The 23,496-nt window shown below is 41.8% G+C and overlaps 1 protein-coding gene across 2 annotated transcripts in view; it reads right to left on the reverse strand.

Moving 5' to 3' along the window:
* Nucleotides 1-23,132, reverse strand: part of LOC147327119 (glycine receptor subunit beta-like) — a 68,751-nt gene extending 45,619 nt beyond the window's left edge. For both annotated transcript variants that reach the window (XM_086294750.1, XM_086294752.1), the window contains exons 1-3: nt 22,976-23,132; nt 11,321-11,450; nt 119-225 (exon numbers count right to left, since the gene is read on the reverse strand). In XM_086294750.1, the coding sequence (XP_086150876.1) occupies nt 119-225; nt 11,321-11,450; nt 22,976-22,994 (256 nt within the window). In that variant the 5' untranslated portion in view covers nt 22,995-23,132. The remainder of the gene's footprint in view (nt 1-118; nt 226-11,320; nt 11,451-22,975) is intronic.
* Nucleotides 23,133-23,496: the final 364 nt, after the last annotated feature.

Below are 23,496 nucleotides of genomic sequence, written 5' to 3' on the forward strand. Positions count from 1 at the left end.
TCTGTCTTTAAACAAAAGTCATGAGTGCAGACTTTGCATGTATTTTGGGAAATGTGTTTTGACTTGATGAAAAGACAAATGTAATTCTGCAAGGTGGTTGTATACACTGGAACTTTACCTTGAAAGTTAGGTCTTATTCTTGGGTCATAACTGACCATCAGACGATTCAAAATGTTGGAGGTAGAGTTAGCTGGAACCTGTGCCAAATCTTCTGGAGACAACTGCCTGTTAAAGAGGATGATATTGGACAATAATTAATATGATTTGAGCAGATGACAGATAAAAGTAATGTAAATAAAATAATTTAAATCTAAAATACTAAAAGTGTTAGAAATGATGGTTTCTTGATGGATACATATGACTTCATACTTCTGGGGGTGCCACAAGCAGGCAGCGGCTGATAGTGCTCCGGCTAATTCAGTGTCCTTGTAATCTGTAAGCTGAGGACCACCAGGTTCAGTATTTTAAAGTTACATATAACACGTTCACTCATCGATTCAGACAAGTACTTTTTCTGTGCTTAAGTGCTTTCTAGCTAACATTCATACTCTGATTAATGCATTGTGACGCAACTTGGGGTTAGTATTTACCAGACAAAAAAACAGTCAGGGGTTAAACCACCAACATTCCAATTAGTGGATGACCTGCTCTGCCATCTGAGCTACAGCCACCCCTGTCCTAATGGTCTGAGTGCATGTGATATACACTGTGAAAACCCAGACAGAGCATACTGCATCCTGGCAGGGAGCTACCTCCTGGTCCACCAGTGGGAAGTGACTGTAGCTCCATAAACTGAGATAAGTTGAAGTCAGATAGAGTCTTTGACAGAATGCAGGGTTAGAATGGGGGTCCCTCTGCTCTTGAAGGGGCTCTTTGGAACTGAGAACTCTGTCCCACCTGAGTGGAACATTGTTTTTCTGCAGGGAGAAGAATAGATGGCAGTGTGTCAACTCCCTGGATGAAAAAAGGCTGACCTCTGCCCTTCCAAAGTGACTACCTGAGGACAGAGTCTCCACTCTCGAGGACTCAGGCCCCCTCTCAACATGTCTGCCACCACATGCAAGGGCCCTGGCACATGAACTGCTCTGAGTGAGTGGAAGAGGGGGTGAGTCAACTGCCACAACCCAGTTGATACCTTGCAGAAGAAGGGAGATCCTAGGCCCCCCTGGACCTGACCCTTCTTGAGCCCCTAGTGCATCTGGACAGGCTACTTTGCATCTCCTCTGTCAAGTCTTCCAAGTCTGCTGCAATAGTTGGCCTCCTACTGGGCCAACATATCTGAAGGGTTAACTGGCAGTTCAGCATTAGTTAGAAAGCCATCTATAACCTTGCAGTTCCTGCTGCCGCAGGTGGCTTTGCTGAGACAGGCTGAGAAATGTTCTTGGTCGTGCATGTTAGCAAACCTCTCCTACATAGAGAGGACCATCTGTGCAAAACAGTGGGTGATTCATATTGTCTTCACACCAGGTATTTTAAGTCAGGCAGAGGCTGCAACTCCATCTGCAAGGGTCGACACTGTGTGGGTTCCTCAAACTCAGATGTGAATGCCACAGGGTTCTCAGGTTAAAATCCAGGGCCCTGGTTGCCCTACCATTAACCTCAGAGACAACTGCGAGGTGAGCGTGTGAGCATATAAATATATCTGCAAGCAATGCACTGGCTAGGGATCACAACCAGAATCAGAACAGAAAACAAAATGAAATAGTAATCCTGGATGCAGATTCATTAAGTATTGTGATGAATCTAAATACAGATGTGGAGTTGAAGCACTGGTCCTGTGATGCAGTCAAAACAACATGGACCTGAATACTCTCAAAAGCCCAGATAGGTTTGCAGAAAAAACATCATTAGTACTTGCTCTCGATTCAGGATTTGTAGAAATCTGAAGTCAGGAAACGACAAGACAACAGTGCAGACCCATCACACCCTGGTCACAGACTGTTCCAATTTTTCTCCTATGCTAGGTGCTGTTGAAGCACTGTATGCCAATACAGACAGACAAGCAGATATCTGTTCTGTTCTTTCTACTGGCCATACTCACATAATATCTGTACTGAAATAACATCCATGATGCTAACCAAAGCATGTTGTTTGTTCACACACTCACACATATATATCAGAGGCTTGGGAGCTTGAGAGTCCTACGCAGTATTGCTGCTGTTCCTAGGACTGCGCTGTTCTGGAAAGAGATCTTGGATGTGGTTCATCTATCACTATGGCTGTCTTCCTCTGCTTGTCCACCACTACTATGTCCGGTTGGTTAGCCATCAACAGGTTGTCTGTCTGTATCTGTGAGGAAACAGTTTAAGAGCCTGAATGCTCGTAAAGCTCCCAGCCCAGATGGTGTGTCTCCTGCCACTCTCAGACACTGTGCAAACGAGCTGCCCCCAGTGTTTTCTGGCATTTTCAAATCCTCACTGCAGACATGTCATGTGCTTGCCTGCTTCAAGTCCTCCACCATAGTCCCTGTCCCCAAGAAGCCAAGGATCACTGGTCTAAATGACTACAGACCTGTGGCTCTGGTCATAAAGTCTTTTGAGCGCCTGGTTCTCTCCTATCTCAAGACACTCAAGGCCCCCCTCCTGGACCCTCTGCAGTTTGCATACAGAGCAAACAGGTCTGCAGATGATGCTTCTGCCTTCAACACCATCATTCCAGACCTTCTCCGAGGGAATATGCCTGATCCCATCTGCCGGTGGATCACTGACTTCCTGACAGACAGGAAGCAACATGTGAGGCTGGGGAAGAATGTCCCGGATTCCCAGACAATCAGCACCGGCTCCCCTCAGAGCTGTGTTCTTTCTCCTCTGCTTTTCTCCCTGTAGACCAACTAGTGCACCTCCAACCACCAGCCTGTCAAGATAATTAAGTTTGCAGATGACACCACAGTTATCAGACTCATCTCGGACGGGGATGAGTCTGCCTACAGGATGGAGGCTGAACTCGGGTGTCCTGGTGAGGCCGCAACAACCTGGTGCTGAATGCCGAGAAGACAGTGGAGATTATTGTGGACTTCAGGAAGCAAACATCCCGACTCCTCCCCATCATCCTGACTGACACCCTCATCACCACTATGGACACATTCTGCTTTGTGGGTACCATCATCACCCAGGACCTCAAGTGGGAGCCCACCATTCCCTCCGTCATAAAGAAGGCCCAGCAGAGGATGTATGTCCTGAGGCTGTCAGGGTCCTGGGTATCCTGACCCAGCATGTTTAGTTCTTTGTGATTTTTGTATTATTGTACTTGTGTGAGTTATTCTATGGTTTCTAGTTTCGATCCCTTGCCCTTCATGTTTCTCTGTGTCCCCTCTGTTCTGTGTAAGTCTGTGTCTGCATGTTTGAGTTTCCCTCTGTGTCTTTCGGTTCTTAGAGTCCTCTGCCTTATGGTTTATGTCTCTGTGTTTTTTAGTTGCTGTCTCCACCGTGTCAAGTTCGCGTCTGTGTTTGATACTTTGTAGGTCCGTGTCTTATGTGAATGCGTCCTGCTTTGCTTGTCTCGTCAGTCCTGATTTCTCCCAGCTGTGCCCTCCTTCTGTGTCTCATTCCCCTCGTTACTTCCCAGTGTATTTAAACCCTGTGTACCCTGAGTTCTTTGTGTTTAAACCTCGTGCCTGAGTGCCTGCATTTTGGGTCCAACTCCTGCCTGCCATACGAACAGTCTCTTCCCCTCTGCTGTTGGACTCATGAACAATAACCATAAGACTGTTCCCACCACTTGCTCAAACACATGACCCTGTATTGTGTTCTCTGTACCTGTTCCATTTTTGCACTGATCATCACCTGCATTCATGTATATATCAACCTGCTTAGCACTTTTTAGTTTTATTTAAATGTTTCTCTTATCATATGTCTCGCACAAAGTACTGCAGCAATTTCCTAATGTTGTAAATCTGCTCAGATCTACTCACTCAGTTCAATTCACCTCAATTCAATTCAATTTTATTCATAGAGCATGAAATCACAACAACAGTCAGCTCGAGGTGCCTTATATAGTAAGGTAGATGCTACAATAATACATACAGAGAAAAACCCAATAATCATAAGACCTCCAATGAACATCTGCTTAGGCTTGTGTGTATTATATATATATATATATATATATATATATATATATATATATATATATATATATATATGCATGTATGTATATGTGTAAAAAAAAATAATATATATATATATATACATATACACGTGTGTGTGTATATGTATATATATATGTATATATATATGTATATATATATATACATATATATATACATATATATGTATATATATATGTATATATATATATACATATACAGTTTTTGTTTGCTACATGGATCATTTTAATTCATGTTGGTGTCTTTCCTTTCGTTATATTTCTTAAAGAGTTCAAAATGTGTTAATTACATAAATAAAATGTTAATTTTCTCTGTAGCACTTCATGGATTTCATAAGCAACACACGTTAGTTGTTCAAACTGGCTGCCTGTCCGTCAGAGGATAGACTTTAAAGTTCTGATGCTGGCCTATAAAGCTCTGAATGGTTTAGGACCAAAATACATCAATGACCTCCTGACCCAGTATGAACCATCCAGATCCCTCAGGTCATCTGGATCCGGTCTTTTATCAGTTCCCAGAGTCAGAACCAGACACGGAGAAGCTGCATTCAGCTTTTATGCTCCTTATATCTGGAACAAACTCCCAGAAAGCCTCAGATCAGCTGAAACACTCAGTTTATTTAAATCCAGGTTGAAGACTCACCTGTTCTCAGCTGCATTTGAATAAAGCACCAAATCCACACTTTAAGTTTAAATTTCAAAACTTACATTTAACTACTGATTTTATCTACTGTTCTGATTTTATCTGTTTTGATTTTATATACTGTTTTGTTTGTTTGTTTGTTTGTTTGTTTGTTTGTTAATTAGTTAGTTAGGTTATTTGCTTGTTTTAATCAATTTTAAATCATGCTTTTTATTTGTTCTTGTTTCTAATGTCTCTGTAAAGCACTTTGAATCACCTTGTTGTTGAATTGTGCTATACAAATAAACTTGCCTTGCCTTGCCTTGCCTTCAAACAAAGCATAAAGGTAAAAACAATATATACAGTGTTATCTTCATTTTAGATGTCAAAAAGTATTTGCGGCTCCCAGTGTTTTCTTTTGCGTGGAAACCAGGCCCAAATGGCTCTTTCAGTGTTAAAGGTTGCTGACCCCTGGTATATATTATTGTTGGGTCTACCTTACAATATAAAGCGCTTTGAGGTGACTGTTGTTGTGATTTAGCACTGTATACATATAATTGAATTGAACTGAGTATTTCAACGTTTACTGTAGTAATTTTTAACACTCGTATATCCATACTTCTACTACGTTTCTGTACGTTTACCACCTCTGCTATCTAGTTATAGAAGACTGAAGGAAAATTTCACTCCTATTGTTTGTTTAGATTGTGGCTAATTGGAACAAAGAAATCCCAATGAGGATATGGGCCTTGAAAATGTTTTAAACTATATGTAAGGAACAGGACTTGAGTATTAGCCAACAGTTGCTAGTTGCTAAGGACTAGGATTTAACACGCTGGACTTATAAGTCAGAACAATGAATTTAGAGATCTTTATAAGGTTTTGAGTTCAGTGTTGAGTGTTAGGATCCGTACATTTCATTTTTTTAAATGAATGCTAAACTTTGCTTAATGGAGCTTTACAGCTTTATTGGATTTCTGTTGTCACTGTATACATCATGGTAGAACCAGAGACACACATTTCATTTCTACAGTTTCTCTTATGAAAAAGTCTTGATTTGAACTAAATACTGAATTACTTGCCGTATTGAATTGCATGGTCTCTGCTCCTAGCATGGGCATACAGATTTTCTTTCATTTTTTCACTGTTACAGATTAGCAATGTTAAGTCACTGATGGGCTCTGTTCAGAAACAAAATGTAGGACACTGGTATATACAAAGCATCAAACTTAAAATATATGAATGGCAATACTGACAAATAAGTGATTATATTATTAGTTGCTATAAGTGGCTATAAGTAAGATTTTAGATCACATAACAAACATAGGATTTTAGAAATCTTAAAAAAATATTTACGTTAATCAGTAATAATAATAATAATGGATACTTTATTGATCCCCATGGGGAAATTACTTGTTTTTCTCTGCATTTGACCCATTCACTCTGTGAAGCAGTGGGCAGCCCACTAAGCAGGCGCCCGGGGAGCAGTGTGTAGGGACGGTACCTTGCTCAGGGGTACCTCAGGGTAGCCGTTAAGTGGATTCGAACCGCCGACCTTCCGATCATGGGGCGACCACTTTACCTACTGAGCTATCCCTGCCCCATATGGTGTTCATGATAAACAAGTTACTGTACACGTAGACTTGTCACGTCCTATGACCCTGTGTTTGTGTTTTTGGACTTTTAATTTCTGGGGGGGTTTTTTTGTTTGTTTCCACTTCACTCATTACCTTAGTTTGCCTGTGTTCCATTACGTTGTACTGTTTTTCATGTCGTACTGTGTTACTTTGTATTATGGGGGTTTATCCAGCTATATTTATATATGTTTATATATAAATATATGCGGTGGCCCCTAGAGACAAAACACGTACAAACTCCAAAACACATTTCTAGCATGAACTGAACTTCCAAACTTCCAAAGCAGAGCTACCTAGATGACTTAAATTACACAATTGAAAGCATGAAAGCATATGAGTATTGTTTGTGTATTTATACACAAGCATTCACATATAGTCAAATAATAAAAAACAAAAAAGTTTATTTACCTGTTATTACCAGATCCGGTCGTTGGTACTTGCTGGCTTGTGTAGCCACTAGGTAACAAAAGCTCAACACTGCCCCTAGCATCCTGGAGCACTTCTGTTGTCATTGTACTGTTTTGAGTTTTTATGTGCTTCTGAGTTTTTACGTGTTTTGGAGTTTGTATGTGCTTCGGAGTTTGTGCCTGGTGGACAAAAAATTGGTTAAGGGTTCCCCGAGCTTTCACGCCCCTCATGTTCTTCATGTGCCCACCACTAGAAGCATGCCTATGGAAAAAGTGCGCCGGCACACAGTGCAGTGCGCTTTATAGGTGTTATCGTGCACTTTCCCAGCCAGGTGTTTTCCTTTTCCCATTCCTCCCTGTACTTTTGCAGCCTATTTTTCTTTCTCTGAGGGGAACAAACATTGCTGCTCTAATGCTGGGCTTACTGGGCTTAATTCTGGCCCATTTTGAGATGATTTTTGAGTCGTGCGACCGATTTGGTGATTGGCCCAATTTTGGCCTTCATCGTGCACAGTGGCGTGTCCAGCGGGGTGGCCTGGGGGGGCACAGGCCACCCCCCCAACCAGACTGGCCACCCCAGGTGCCACCCCGAAGCTAAAACAATAAAATTTAATGAATTATCAAATGTACGATTATGGTTTCACAGTGAAGCTCAGATATCCGAGGGTAACTGAATGCAGCACCGGCTTCTGCAATATGCGCATCATGTTAGCAAAGGTAGGAGAGCCAAGCACGAAAGACGGCACCGCAGAAAACGTTTTTTCGGCGAAAGATTAACAAGTTAACATAGCTGGACTAGCCATCGGACGTTTGCATGGTGGGCTGATGACTTATTAGGGGCGATCGTGGCTCAAGAGTTGGGAGTTCGCCTTGTAATCGGAAGGTTGCCGGTTCGAGCCCCGGCTCGGACAGTCTCGGTCGTTGTGTCCTTGGGCAAGACACTTCACCCGTTGCCTACTGGTGGTGGTCAGAGGGCCCGGTGGCACCAGTGTCCGGCAGCCTCGCCTCTGTCAGTGCGCCCCAGGGTGGCTGTGGCTACAATGTAGCTTGCCGTCACCAGTGTGTGAATGGGTGGATGACTGGATGTGTAAAGCGCTTTGGGGTCCTTAGGGACTAGAAAAGCGCTATACAAGTACAGGCCATTTACCATTTTTTTTTTTTTTTTGTAACGGCATGAACAATGAGAAGTGGTGGATTGGCCACATGCTGGCCGATGTGTAAAAATAACTCAGTTGTTTGGTGGTGGCTATGGCGGAGCTTCCACAGAGGCAACAGGTGGATGAGGGAAGGTGAGGCAGGAGGAGAGACCCGAGGCAGCCGCCGGTCCAAGTGTCAGGTGAACTGAACTTCAGGTAAGAAGTTATGACCTGCAGTCTATCTGGGTCAGATATAAACCAAGTTTAGGTGCAGTTTATTTTCATTGTGCTGACTTTTTACAGTCAGTTACAATACCTCATACTGCGTGAGCTAGCATGAGGAGTTTCTATACAGCTGTTCAGTTGCTATGATGTTACTGATAGTGAACTTTATTTTATTCATAAGGTTAGTTAGTAGAGTTGCCAACAGCTCCTTAAAAAATGGAATGGTCCCTCATTCAGAGAAAATATTACGCGTTTCGTATTGAGCTGAGAAGAGACGCAGTTTGTCCCGTACTTCAGCTAGGATGGAAAAAGACACAAAGCTGGAGTTATTCTGTCTTTACAGCTGCCTCTTCTATTGCTACTTCAATCATGAAACTGATCAATGATCAGCTGATCGTCTCTCTTGTTTGTTTATCGCCCACTTTGCGCCATGAAAGAGGAAACCAGCGGATGTCGCGCTAAACAACAGCAGCACGTTTAAGCTTGATCAGCTGTTGTTAGAATTTATTTAATATTACTTTCTAGTATCAGCTGATGTTTGCTGGAGCCACAGCTGTAAAGCTGCTGGTCATGATGTCGGTTTGGATATGTGGTGAGAGGGAAACATGAAGATGAAACCAGGAGATGTCCTTACTGAATCATCAGAGCTGAACAGGTGATGGAGAAACAGGTTTACCTTTTAGGTGACATGAATGAGTTGAAGGGAAGTTATGAACTGTTTCTGAGAGACAAATAACACCAGGATCCTTTTCTAAGTAGCTGACAGCTGGTAACTGTGCAGGGGCGGGTCTAGCAAAGTGTTGCCAGGGGGGCAGGTAGGGCATTAACAGGGAGAGGGGGGCACAAAGAAATACTTTTCTTTTTTATTCTCATTTAAAATATCTCGCTTTTATTAAATAATTATCTAAATCGTACAACCAAAGTTTTTATCTGACATAAAATGTATAGAAATCATACATATACCAAAAAGACAGTGTACATCACTGTCACAACAGTGTTTGTTTTCATTCAAAGGCTTTATGGCTTTAATACCTGGTGGGCCGGTCTGTAGTCAAAATGCTCAATTTTCTGTCCCAGTCCAGCCCTGCAGGTTAATACTGGCAGTGTCACCATGCCAGCTGACTGGATTTCATCATCAGCCAGTGTTGTTCTTTATCAATATTACCAAAGTTTACCATAACGCAGCATAGAAAGTATTTACTTGCTTTCAGGTTTTATTCAAATGTTAGTCTTTTCATTTGTTTCCCCACTTTTTTCCTGTTTCAAAATCAAACACCAGTTTGTGAGAAGATTATCTTCTTTTTTTTTTAACAGGCATTGGCTAATTTGCCAATTGTATGTCAAAAATGTTCATATTTTAATATTCAAAAATGTTTTTGCCCAAAACATATGTGCACTACATGTCAGTAAAAATACTATGCAAATATTGATGTCCTTGAATGCTGAGTAAACACTGACTGATTGTATCTCTTGTACTTTATCAACGCAGTATCTAAAAACTTTGCACCGTAGTGGTTAAAATCTCGTTCTAATAAGAGTTAAAAGCGCATTCGGTTATTAGGTTTACAGGGTTATTGTATTATGGTTAACGGTTGGTAGAATTGTTTTTAACATTATCTGCCAATTACATCTGCCACCCTTCTCCAAATCTGTGCCCCTACCTGGCCCCCCCAACAAAAATTTTCTAGACATGCCACTGATCGTGCATCTTGTAGTATACGTGGGGTAACGAGAAGCGATTAACACCTCACGACCAGCTCCCGATCATCAATCGCTCGTGAGGGTGTCACCACAGCCGCTCACACTGCTCACGGGCAAACACGTAAACGTCGGTGAAAAAGACGAAGCAGCACGGCTGTGCGGCCTGTGATCTGGACACAAGCGATGGAGGCACAACTTGTAGAACTTTGGAAAGCTCATCCGAGCCTTTTCGATGTGGCATCACAAAATTATCACGACCACAACAACCGTGAAAATAGTTGGATTTACACTGCTGCTTAATCACAGCTGCCTGATCAATGTTTTTCATTAGCAATTTAGCAAAGTTGATGGTGGTGGTGTGCGTGTCTGTGAAAGACAGAGAGAGAGCGCGAGCGAGCGACATAATTTCTGTTATAACCTTCATTTTATGGAGGCACAGTGTGAGCACTCAGGTCGCATCAGAGCATCAGGCGGTATAGTGTGAGACCCTGCATCGTGACCGACCAACTTCTAACCTCTGCGAGTCAATCGTGCAGTTTGAGCAGGAGCTGAATAACGTGACTGAAAAAATCGCACAGTGTCTGCTCAGCTTTAGGTGTACTGTCGTCCGAGACTTGCACCGCAGTGTCGGCGTTTGTTTCCCTGTTGGCCATGCTTCTTGTTGTGGTCATCTGTTGTCTTCCGGTATTTTCTCCGTAAGCGACCTTTCCTCGACCAATGACATGAGCGGTAGTCTGAATTGTCATACTCAAATTGTCATAAGTGTGGTGTCAGCTCATTGGTCACAAAGCAGGAGAGGGGCTGGGAATTATGATTTCAAACAAAGCGTTAATTCCATAAACATTTATAGACTACTTTTGATTCTCACTGTATTACGGGACAAAGTGCGTCCCTTATTAGCTCAATACGGGACGTGTACTTTTGTTTCTAAATACGGGACGATTCGGTTTTTTAAGGGACGGTTGGCAACCCTAGTTGTGGCGTTAACGTCATTTCAGATTAACGCTGACAGCACTAGTGGGAACACAACGAATATGACTGCACATTTACTCTGACATCATCCTAGTGCAAAGACAAGTGGAAGCAGACAAAAACAACAAGCATGCATGCTACAAACTTTACAGAGTAATTTAGACAGCCGTTAGCACATGATTCTCCTTATGGGGACCTGATATGTTTAATATGCTGCTGAGAATATAGCCCTGAAGAAGCGTATAGTATAGCTTTTATTTTGGAAAGAGCCATTTCTCTGTAATAAACTCTCTTTTCCAAAGATCAGTGATTTCTCGATCAGATAGATTTATTTTTTTTATTACTTTGTTGTTTCAGCAACATTAAATTTAAAAACTGTACTTTTGAGTTAAAATATATATTTATAATTTTAATAAATGACAAATTAAAAAGGCATGAACATTTTTTTGTATCGAAAAAATATCGAACCGTGACACCAAATATATATATATATATATATGACAACCGTATGTTACTCACGATGGACAGACAACTTGCTTTCCTTTTTTTCCTTTCTTTGTGGATTTTCCTTCTTTACTTGAGGCAAGTTGCCAACAGCAGAGCAGCAAAAGCAGCAAAATCACTGGCCTCAATCCAACAGCCATGGTGCCTGAAACAGAGTTTAATACTGGCCTCAGTACATACAACATATAGCTTAAAAAAAGAACAATATTGTTGCAAACTTAGCACAAGATTTCACCACATGTAGGAATCCACTAGAATTTATTTTTTTATGCATATCATTATAGATGTGATTACGTTTTGGAAATACATCACTTTGTTTGAGACTCTTTACAGTATTTATCTGTGTCTATGCTATCACATTCAGCTTAAAGCTTGAAAAATACTTCACTGAAATTTGTCCTAGAAATGTTCACGGAGTATAAAACAGAAAGGTATTTAGCTGACAAACTAGCCAGACAGAAATAATAATGAAAATAAATAATAATAATGATCTATTATTGCTGTGTCCCTTATAAACCTAGGAGTGGCAGCACCATTTATACTCGCCTCATCTTAATTGGATATAGTTATTCAATTCATTAAGTGTTAATCCATATATCTACGGTCAAGGACATTTTTTAAAAGCAGGATGCCACTTTCTACATGAAAATGGTATATGTAGGTTTTTGAGATGCCTCACTTGAAGTATTTTACCATTATATTTTATCAAGATATTTAATGTGACAAAAAATCATGTTAAGAAGAAATAAATTCATAGCTACAGAAATCACTTTTTACATTCTTTGGTTTTATACATGTAGCTTACAGTATATGTACTAAAAGTCTGTATACTCAGTAATGCAGCATTGGTACATATTGGTAGGATGGCCTTGATTGTCTATGAGTAACAATAATAATGACATGTTCAGTGACCTTTCTGACACAGTTTTAATGGTGGACAGTTTGCAGCCAATCAAAAAAGTTCAGTGTGATTGCCCTTCCTGATCTGTAGGTGTCACTGGCTCTGATGCTCCCCGAGCTGACCACATCAAAATACAACATCCTCTTCACTATAAACTGAAGAATTTTGTGGCACATGTTGAAAGACCTCAGCTTCCTCGGAAAATAGAGCCTGTCCATAGAATGTTTTTTTCTGGGATAGTAATGCTAATTCCAACATTTCAAGTTTATGAATGTTTTTGCTATTGCTATATAAACAATTAATATTTGGTTAAAGTTCAACTTTCATTCAAAGGTTTTTGGAAAATATTTTGCAACTTTTTGGAAAATTGTTTAATTAATAATAGCCTTTATACATCCTCCTCATTCCATCTGAAGTTGATCACCATTTCTTTGTCTTTGGCCTTATTAAGATTCAGAAGATGATGAGTCAATAAAATGAACAAGATTTCTGTACTCCTTGCCCATCATTTTAAAAGAGCTATCCAAGCACAAGCAAAATTCCCAAATTAAACACTCTGTTGTTGTTGTTTACTTTTGACCAGTTACTGGGATCGAAGATTCTCTTGCCCTTTCTACCAGCAATTTGAATGTTTGTCTTTAATAAAAAACATGAATACAATAAATATATAAATAATCACAAATCAAAAGGAAAGGTTCTTCTATTCAAAAGCATTATATGCTGTACATCAAAATTCTCCTCTTTTTTATAATGATAGACTGACAGATAATTGAGGAAATATTTTAAATTTCTCCAAACTCCTCTGATACATCGAACATGCAGACCCAAGCTTGTTTCACCATTGGCATTTATTATCAGTGGAGTGATTTTAATATCACCGGATGGCTTATATAACTGTTTTATTACACCAATCTTATCACTGCCAATAACAAGCTAAGTAACTGGATGCTGGCTTAATTTACCTAGTCATAGTGGCTTATAGGAGCGTGTGTGTTTGTGTGTCATATTTTTTTAAACATGCATCCATCCATCCATCCATCCATCCATCCATCCATCCATCCATCCATCCATTCATTCATTCATCAATTTTTAAGATAAGATAAGATAAGATAACCTTTATTAGTCCCACACGTGGGAAATTTGTTTTGTCACAGCAGGAAGTGGACAGTGCAAACGTTATGAGGCAAAAATTAGAATACAATAAGAATAAATACAGTACACAACTGTACAGAATAGAATAAAATAAAATACTATATACAGTAGAATAAAATAAAATAAATATACAATAAGATAAGAATAGAATACAAATACAAATACTATATACAACTGAGTAAAAATACAACAATGACAGATAGGATTATTGCACTTAGTATTATTGCATATGTATGGATGTGTGTGCTTGATCAGTTAAAGTCTTTATTATGGAGTCTGACAGCAGTGGGGAGGAAAGACCTGCGAAATCTCTCCGTCCCACACCGTGGGTGCCGCAGTCTCCCACTGAAGGAGCTGCTCAGTGCTGTCACAGTCTGCTGCATGGGGTGGGAGATGTTGTCCATCAGGGATGACAGCTTAGCCGCCGTTCTCCTGTCACTCACCACCTCCACTGGGTCCAGAGGGCATCCTAGAACAGAGCTGGCCCTTCGGATCACCCTGTTCAGTCTCTTCCTGTCCCCAGCAGAGATGCTGCCGCCCCAGCAGACCACGCCATAAAAGATAGCAGAAGCCACAACAGAGTCATAGAAGGTCTTCAGGAGTGGGCCCTCCACTCCAAACGACCTGAGTCTCCGCAGCAGGTACAGCCTGCTCTGCCCTTTCCTGTAGAGGGCGTCTGAGTTATGAGTCCAGTCCAGTCTATTGTTCAGATGAACACCAAGGTACCTGTAGCTGTCCACAGCCTCAATGTCCATACCTTGGATGTTCAGTGGTTGCAGTGGAGAATGCTTGTGCCTGCGGAAGTCTACCACCAGTTCCTTGGTTTTACTGGCGTTGATCTGGAGGTAGTTCAGCTGGCACCAGTCCACAAAGTCTTGGGTCAGACCTCTGTACTCCTTGTCGTCCCCATCAGTGATGAGGCCGACTATTGCAGAGTCATCAGAGAACTTCTGCAGGAAGCACTGGGTGGAATTGTGGGAGAAGTCTGCAGTGTAGATGGTGAAGAGGAACGGAGCCAGAACCGTTCCCTGTGGGGCCCCCGTACTGCAGACGACCCTGTCCGACACAAAGCCCTGAGTCCTCACATACTGTGGTCGGTCGGTGAGGTAGTCCAGGATCCAGGTAGTGAGGTGATGGTCCACTCCAGAGTTCACCAGCTTGTCCTTTAGAACCGAGGGAAGAATGGTGTTGAAGGCACTGGAGAAATCAAAGAACATGATTCTCACAGTGCTTCCAGCGGTCTCCAGGTGAGCGAGGGAACGATGTAGGAGGTGAATGACGGCATCATCCGCTCCAATGCCAGGCTGGTAGGCAAACTGAAGTGGGTCCAGTGATGAGCTTGTTAGGCGCCGAAGCTGAGCCAGGACCAACCGCTCCAGGGTCTTCATCAGGTGGGATGTCAGAGCCACCGGCCTGTAGCTGTTGAGGTCCTTGGGGCGTGAAGTCTTTGGCACTGGTACAACACAGGAGGTTTTCCAGAGCTGTGGGACTCTTCCCAACCTCAGGCTCAGGTTGAAGAGGTGCTCCATTTTCTTCCAGGGCCTGGTCGCGGGGCGGTAGCCTAAATATAGAAGCCTAGACCTCCCTCTCCCCAGCCACCTCCTATAGCTTATCCGGGGAGAACACCAAGGCATTCCCAGATCAAGCGAGAGAATTAACCTCCTGGGTCGGCTTCCTCCTGGTGGGCCATGTCAGAAGACTTCACCCTCACTAAGATTATGCCAGTGAGGATGACTACTACCACTCAGCGTCCTCCTCAATTTTGCATTCTTCTTGTGTTGTAAGTGCTATTTTCTAGTTTTTTTGGCAACAACTAACCACCTATGACAGACAGACTCTTTTAGACATCCTACAACATTCATAATCTGGGACCACACTGGTGGCTTAACTTGGATACCTGAGCAGAAACAACGCTGGAGGAAAAGGGAGAAAAGAGCCAGAGTTCTGGTCAGGCTGAGAAACAGACAACACGTTTCCCCTTTTTCCAAGATTCTTCTAGCTAACATCCAAATTTTGGGGAAAAAAATGGATGAACTGCTTTCCACAGCATATTATGGACTGCAATGTCTTTATTTGGTTGGATGCCTCAATCCCTGAATCGGCTATTCTTCCTTCTCCATTCATCGTCAGGACTGGACAAAGGAGTCCGGTAAGTGGAGGAGAGGTGGCGTGTCTATAATGACTAACAAGCAATGGCGTGTTTCATCAAGGTGCTCCCCTGATGTTGAACACCTCATGATCAAATGTGTTCTGTACCGCTGTTTATATTTTTTCCCCCTACGCTGACACTGTGTGGGTGCTGCCCAAGCTATATGATGTCAACCACTGGCAAGAAGTACTACACCCCAAAGCGACAAAGCCAGCCTGAAGAAAGTTCTGCCATGTAAGCTTTCCAACATGAATTAGAATAGAATTCAACTTTATTGTCATTGCACATGTCACAAGTACAAGGCAACGATATGCAGTTTGCATCCATCCAGAAAGTGCTTTAGCAATAGATATATTACAAAATATATATTAGCAATAAAATTGATATATAGGTATACTACAAAAATGGGTCTATTATGGGTATGTTACAATGTACATGGTATGAAGGTATGTTATGAATATGCTATACTGTACTGAGTGTACAAGGTATGTACAGGCTATGAACAGGATATAAATATGAAAACTATACAGAGATATGAAATATGAAACTATACAGAAATATGAAATATGTTATAAACAGTTGAAGAACTATAATTATTGTATTGTACAGAATGATTGCCTATAAAGCATTTACAGTAGTGCAGTTTAGATCAGTGAGATATGTGGCTGATTTCAACAGTGGTTCTACAGTGGCTATAACATCCTGGATCACCTTTAGACCCCTTTCACGTGTGCCTATAAAGCCCACCTTTCAGCAAATCAGATTACTCCTCAGTCCTGCTGCTACCAGCCAATAGGCGGAGGCTGAAGCACGAGCAACCAGCGACAATGAAATGATTGGGTTCAATGCTGAACCAACTAATCACACATGGTCCTGCATCACTCCTTCCACACTATGTACTGGGAAGTTTTTCAAACTGCTGCCAACAATAACGTAAATGACCACACAAACTGCTTACTGGATACATCCACAAATGAATCAGTGTGGTTGACGTTGTCTCAAACATCAGGCGCATGTGGAGTGGGCTAAAAACCATAACACATTTCAAGGGGAAGAGCTACAGCACAGTGGAGATGACTGGTTCCCTACCTGAGGAGCTGAATGACCTTATAAACTGTACCGTCTGTGAAGGTTCTCAGTCATCCAGGTCATTGTAGTCAAAGGAGCTTGCAAAGAAAAGCGTCTGGACTTCTTTAAGTTGCTTGAAGATGTTTCACCTCTCATCCGAGAAGCTTCTTCAGTTCTAAGGTCAAATGGTGGGGAGTCCCAGATTTAAACCTAGTGGGAGTATCCCCTCACAAGGGGGGGGGGGGGGGGGTACTCCCACTAGGTTTAAATCTGGGACTCCCCACCAGTTGACCTTAGAACTGAAGAAGCTTCTCGGATGAGAGGTGAAACGTCTTCAAGCAACTTAAAGAAGTCCAGACGCTGTTCTTTGCAAGCTCCTTTGACTATAAACAGTACCGTTTATAGGGTTGGGGAAACCTGCAGTGAACAGACACTGAAGAAGTCACTTGGATGAATGACGAAACGTTTCTGTCATCCACGCCACCTGCAGCCTCTGAGTCTTCATCCACGCCGCCTGCAGCCTCTGCCTCGCCTGGTGCTGCGGGGGCCAAGCAGTCTTCAGGTCCCAAACTGCCTCCTCAACATCACCGGCCACTTTCCAGGCCACCGGCTGGGTGTCATTGCCGTCGGTGATGACCTCCTGAACGCCGCCGCTGCCTTCCACATGGCCGGTCCCCGGATCTGCTCTGTCGCCGCCACTGCCTTCCGCGTGGCCGGCCCCCAGAACTGTTTGCCCGTCTCCGCCGTTGCCGTCCACACGGTCGGCCCCCAGAACTGAACTGTTTTGGCCTCCTGCGCTGTCGGCCTCCGGGTCGGCCCCCTGAACTTGACCATCTGGGTTTTTCTGCCCGTATGTCCCGCTGTTTGCCCATGACGTCATTATGCCTGTTTACGAGTCTGTGTCTCTGTCTGTCGTGTGCTTCCTGTTTTATTTTGTAGGTCTGTGTCCTATGTCAGTGCGTTCAGCTTTGTGCTCTCCCTGTCTCGTCAGTGTAATCAGCGTCAGCTGTGTCTCCCAGCTGTTTCCTCTTCGCTCCGTTCACCTCTTGTATTTAGTGTCTGTGTCTTCCCCTACTCGGTGTCGCGTCGTTAACGTCTGTTCACCCTCGCTTCCTCTGTGTGTTCCGTTTGCCAGCCAGCCTTCCTGCCTAGTTATTCTGTTCTTCCAGTTTACTTAGTGTTTTTCTGTTCTGCTTCTTACCAGCAATAAAGCTGTGTGTTTTGAGTTACTTCTGCCTCAGTGAGTCCTGCATTTTGGGTCCTCTCTTCCTGCCTGCCTACACACAGACATGACAGTTTCTCTCACTGAACACTACGTCCATGGTGAACAGAATCAATTTTGGGGATTTCCTTACCTGGATGATTGAGCATGCATCAAGACATAATTTTAGAGATAATATGCAAAATGGAAGAAAGCAGTTCTACATATTTGTTTAATATGTGCATTGAAGGACTTATCCTAGTCAAAAATGACTCCACAGTGTTACTGGAGACCAAGGTAATGCCATTCAGAGTAAGCATCTGGTTAGATACCATATTTCTAAGATTTTCTGGGCTGAGTACAAAAACTTCAGTTTTATCTGAATTAAGAAGCAGAAAGTTAGAGGCCATCCAGGTCTTTATGTCTTTAAGACATTCCTGCAGTTTAACTAATTGGTGTGTTTTATCTGGCTTCATGAATAGATAAAGTTGTCGTTGTCAGGATGAGGTCGTGGACGAAAGAAGGAGGACCCAAACGCTGGACTCACAGGTAGGTGAAGATTGGTGTTTTATTGTCAACGGAGTGAACAAACAGAACAGAAGTAGGAAACGGCTGGCCGGCTGGACGACTGACTGAATGGATGAATGAAAGACTGACTGACAACTGACCGGCTGACCTGACGGAACTGAACAGAGGACAACCTAACAGCGGCGAGAACAACATCACAATAACATCAATGACACGACATTGGACTGGTTGAACTGAGGGACATAAATACACAGGCTGAGTGATGAGAGATTAGAACCTGGTGAGTACACAGCTGAACATAATGACCTAATGATAAACGGGAAGAGGACGGAACATAATGCACATGGACCAAGGCTAACACAATAAAACAGGAGGTGAAGCAGACAGAATATAAACAGTGAACATGAACTAAGAATACTGGGTCAAAGACCCAGAAACCCTGACAGTCGTCTGCATAGCAGTGACAATGCGTTCTATCCCTTATGATACTGCCTAAGGCAGTGGTTCCCAAACTTAACTTAAAATACTGTATAAAACACCTTGAGGCGACTGTTGTTGTGATATGGTGAGTATAAATAAAATTGAATTGAACTGAGTATTTTATTTCCTCTTCAATGGTTAAAATTTTATTTGTGAAGAAATTCATGAAGTAAATATTAGTTAAGGTTAAACAAATGCTTATCTTACAGGGAGTGCAGAATTATTAGGCAAATGAGTATTTTGTCCACATCATCCTCTTCATGCATGTTGTCTTACTCCAAGCTGTATAGGCTCGAAAGCCTACTACCAATTAAGCATATTAGGTGATGTGCATCTCTGTAATGAGAAGGGGTGTGGTCTAATGACATCAACACCCTATATCAGGTGTGCATAATTATTAGGCAACGTCCTTTCCTTTGGCAAAATGGGTCAAAAGAAGGACTTGACAGGCTCAGAAAAGTCAAAAATAGTGAGATATCTTGCAGAGGGATGCAGCAGTCTCAAAATTGCAAAGCTTCTGAAGCGTGATCATCGAACAATCAAGCGTTTCATTCAAAATAGTCAACAGGGTCGCAAGAAGCGTGTGGAAAAACCAAGGCGCAAAATAACTGCCCATGAACTGAGAAAAGTCAAGCGTGCAGCTGCCAAGATGCCACTTGCCACCAGTTCGGCCATATTTCAGAGCTGCAACATCACTGGAGTGCCCAAAAGCACAAGGTGTGCAATACTCAGAGACATGGCCAAGGTAAGAAAGGCTGAAAGACGACCACCACTGAACAAGACACACAAGCTGAAACGTCAAGACTGGGCCAAGAAATATCTCAAGACTGGTTTTTCTAAGGTTTTATGGACTGATGAAATGAGAGTGAGTCTTGATGGGCCAGATGGATGGGCCCGTGGCTGGATTGGTAAAGGGCAGAGAGCTCCAGTCCGACTCAGACACCAGCAAGGTGGAGGTGGAGTACTGGTTTGGGCTGGTATCATCAAAGATGAGCTTGTGGGGCCTTTTCGGGTTGAGGATGGAGTCAAGCTCAACTCCCAGTCCTACTGCCAGTTTCTGGAAGACACCTTCTTCAAGCAGTGGTACAGGAAGAAGTCTGCATCCTTCAAGAAAAACATGATTTTCATGCAGGACAATGCTCCATCACACGCGTCCAAGTACTCCACAGCGTGGCTGGCAAGAAAGGGTATAAAAGAAGAAAAACTAATGACATGGCCACCTTGTTCACCTGATCTGAACCCCATTGAGAACCTGTGGTCCATCATCAAATGTGAGATTTACAAGGAGGGAAAACAGTACACCTCTCTGAACAGTGTCTGGGAGGCTGTGGTTGCTGCTGCACGCAATGTTGATGGTGAACAGATCAAAACACTGACAGAATCCATGGATGGCAGGCTTTTGAGTGTCCTTGCAAAGAAAGGTGCTATATTGGTCGCTGATTTGTTTTTGTTTTGTTTTTGAATGTCAGAAATGTATATTTGTGAATGTGGAGATGTTATATTGGTTTCACTGGTAAAAATAAATAATTGAAATGGGTATATATTTGTTTTTTGTTAAGTTGCCTAATAATTATGCACAGTAATAGTCACCTGCACACACAGATATCCCCCTAAAATGGCTAAAACTAAAAACAAACTACTTCCAAAAACATTCAGCTTTGATATTAATGAGTTTTTTGGGTTCATTGAGAACATGGTTGTTGTTCAATAATAAAATTATTCCTCAAAAATACAACTTGCCTAATAATTCTGCACTCCCTGTAATAGAGCTCTGACTTTGTGTCAGTCTCAGGATCTGAACTGTCACATCTTTTCAGATCTTTTAGACCTATTTTATAACTACAAGACTTTTATTCTCTGTAGCTGTTTTATAAGGTTTAGGCAAGAAATTCTGACTTTAATTTTCATGGTTTGATTAGGTTTGAACAACACAACTATTTGGCACCTAAAGTACACAATGGCTGCACAGTGGAACTGCAGTTAACATTGGTAGAATTACTGCAAGTTGGTTTCTTGTTCAGACCACACATGGCCTCTGTGTGGAGGTTGTACGTAATAGGTTTCCTTTAGCCATTCTAGTTTCCTCCCACAGTCCATAGACATGCATGTTAGATGACCGGTGATTCTAAATTGCTCATGGAATTGTAAAATGTTTCAAATGTACATGTACAGAATAAAAGCAAAACAGCAATAGATTTGTATTAAAAGATAGAGCTGGTTAGTTAAAATGTTACTTCCATTTAGTTTTACTGGATCTCAGTGCAGCATTTGATACAGTTGACCACAACATATTACTCAAACGACTGGAGAACTGGACAAGTCTTTCAGGAACTGTACTAAACTGGTTCAAAACATACTTAGAAAACAGGAAATACTTTGTATCAATAGGTAACTTCACATCTGAGCAGACAAGTATCACATGTGGAGTTCCCCAAGGTTCCATCTTGGGACCCCTTCTGTTTAACAGAGAAATTTGGGTGTAGTGATGGATGCAGACCTAAACTTAGAAAAACACATTAAGACAATTACAAAGTCAGCTTACTATCACCTCAAGAATATTTCAAGGATAAAAGATCTGATGTCTCAACAGGACCTGGAAAAACTAGTCCATGCATTCATCTTTAGTAGGCTTGACTACTGTAACAGCATCTTTACAGGTCTACCTAAAAAAAAAAAAAAATCAGTCAGACAACTACAGCTCATTCAGAACTCTGCTGCTCGAGTCCTCACTAAGACCAAAAAAGTGGACCACATCAGTCCAGCTCTGAGGTCTTTACACTGGCTGCCTGTCCGTCAGAGAATAGACTTTAAAGTTCTGATGCTGGTCTATAAAGCTCTGAATGGTTTAGGACCAAAATACATCAGTGACCTCCTGACACAGTATGAACCTTCCAGATCCCTCAGGTCATCTGGATCCGGTCTTTTATCAGTTCCCAGAGTCAGAACCAGACACGGAGAAGCTGCATTCAGCTTTTATGCTCCTTATACCTGGAACAAACTCCCAGAAAGCCTCAGATCAGCTGAAACACTCAGTTTATTCAAATCCAGGTTGAAGACTCACCTGTTCTCAGTTGCATTTGAATAAAGCAACAAATCCACACTTTTAAGCTTAAATTTCAAAACTTACATTTACCTACTGATTTTATCTACTGTTCTGATTTTATCTGTTTTGATTTTATATACTGTTTTGTTTGTTTGTTAATTAGTTTGTTTGTTTGCTTGTTTTAATCAATTTTAAATCATGCTTTTTATTTGCTTTTGTTTCTAATGTCTCTGTAAAGCACTTTGAATCACCTTGTTGTTGAATTGTGCTATACAAATAAACTTGCCTTGCCTTGCCTTGCCATTCAATCTGCAAAAAGCTTTTTCATCCACTGTTACTATGGTGACAACTCCCACCCCCGGTGGTGATATCAGACTTTGTCTCAAATTTTTCAGGGCTTGGTTGGATCATTTTTATTTAGCAATGTGACTCCTATTCTTTTATTGTTTTAAGAAAAGTTATTTTCTTCAAGAACTTTTGGAAAGAGATTTTTCTGGTTATATTGCAAGACTGACACTGAAGGTGACAAACACCTTGTTCATCAGCAAATATAGCAAAAACAGTAAATAGGTTCATGGTAAAATATATCACCCCCTCCCCTTTTGTCATCTGTTTGCCCATCTAGATTGAATAGATGCCCTTTCCATCTATACATAGCAAAGTAATATATTTTTTATTTACAGCAGAACTATATCTATTGGTGACCCAGCCCTCTGCATCTGACAAGTTTTACCTTGAGAAGATTAAGTTAGAAGAATAATCATTCAGAGAAACTAGTGGAACAGAGAAAGGGGAAGTGACAGAGAGAAGCATAGCATGTAGGGGAGGTGGGGGGTGGGTACTGCGGCGTTAGATCACACTGTCGAGATGCAATGACACAGCTCACTGATGCTGCTGTAGTTTTACATAGGAATTGCTCTCTGGTGCAAGAAAACTGCAAGTGTAGCAAAAACTCATACATCACAGGTACAAAATGTACAGCGTCACAAGGACAGGACAATACTAAAGCCTTTTGGTATAATATGATTTACAACTATCTGTTATGTTCTCTCTTCTCTTTTTCTGTCTCGACTATGCGCATGCAATCTGCCCTACAACTGCAGCCACAGAAAACAGTCAGAGATATTCAGCATTCCTTTGATTCTTACCTTTCTTTAGTTGGGCCATTGATTCTGCTGCATTACTGAGATTCAGCGGTTAGTCAGGGTGATGCTGCTCTGGCTAGAGCTAGGCTACATCCTCTCTCCCTCTCCTTCTCTGCTGCACTCTCTGGTGCATGTTCCTTTATCTGCACTGCTCTTGTCGTCTATTCCAAGTTCCTGTCTGTCTGGCTAGAGGAAGTAGCACAGTAATGTCACTGATTAACAGCTCATGAGTAGGGAATTTTATACATATTACATTACTTGTGTGCTAATTGCTTATTTATTTATTCCCTTTTTTAAAACATATTTAACAAATGGAGAAGAAAAGAGGAAGCAAGAAGTCTAAAATCTATCTACAACAGATTAACAGTATTTGAAAGTTATATCCCTAAAAACAGAAAGAAAACCCAGCAAAGACCTGACACAGCACCTGAGAGATGCATCTGGACAGTCAGATGGGAGCGTGGTTGTCAAGAAATTATTTTTAAGGAAAGACATAGGGTGAAAAGGTTAAGGTAAACACAACA

The sequence above is a fragment of the Aulonocara sp. 'chitande type north' Nkhata Bay genome, linkage group LG6, assembly GCF_057382095.1.
Source record: "Aulonocara sp. 'chitande type north' Nkhata Bay isolate Kocher_YH1m ecotype deep benthic linkage group LG6, A_spYH_male_GT1.1, whole genome shotgun sequence".
NCBI lineage: Eukaryota > Metazoa > Chordata > Actinopteri > Cichliformes > Cichlidae > Aulonocara > Aulonocara sp. 'chitande type north' Nkhata Bay.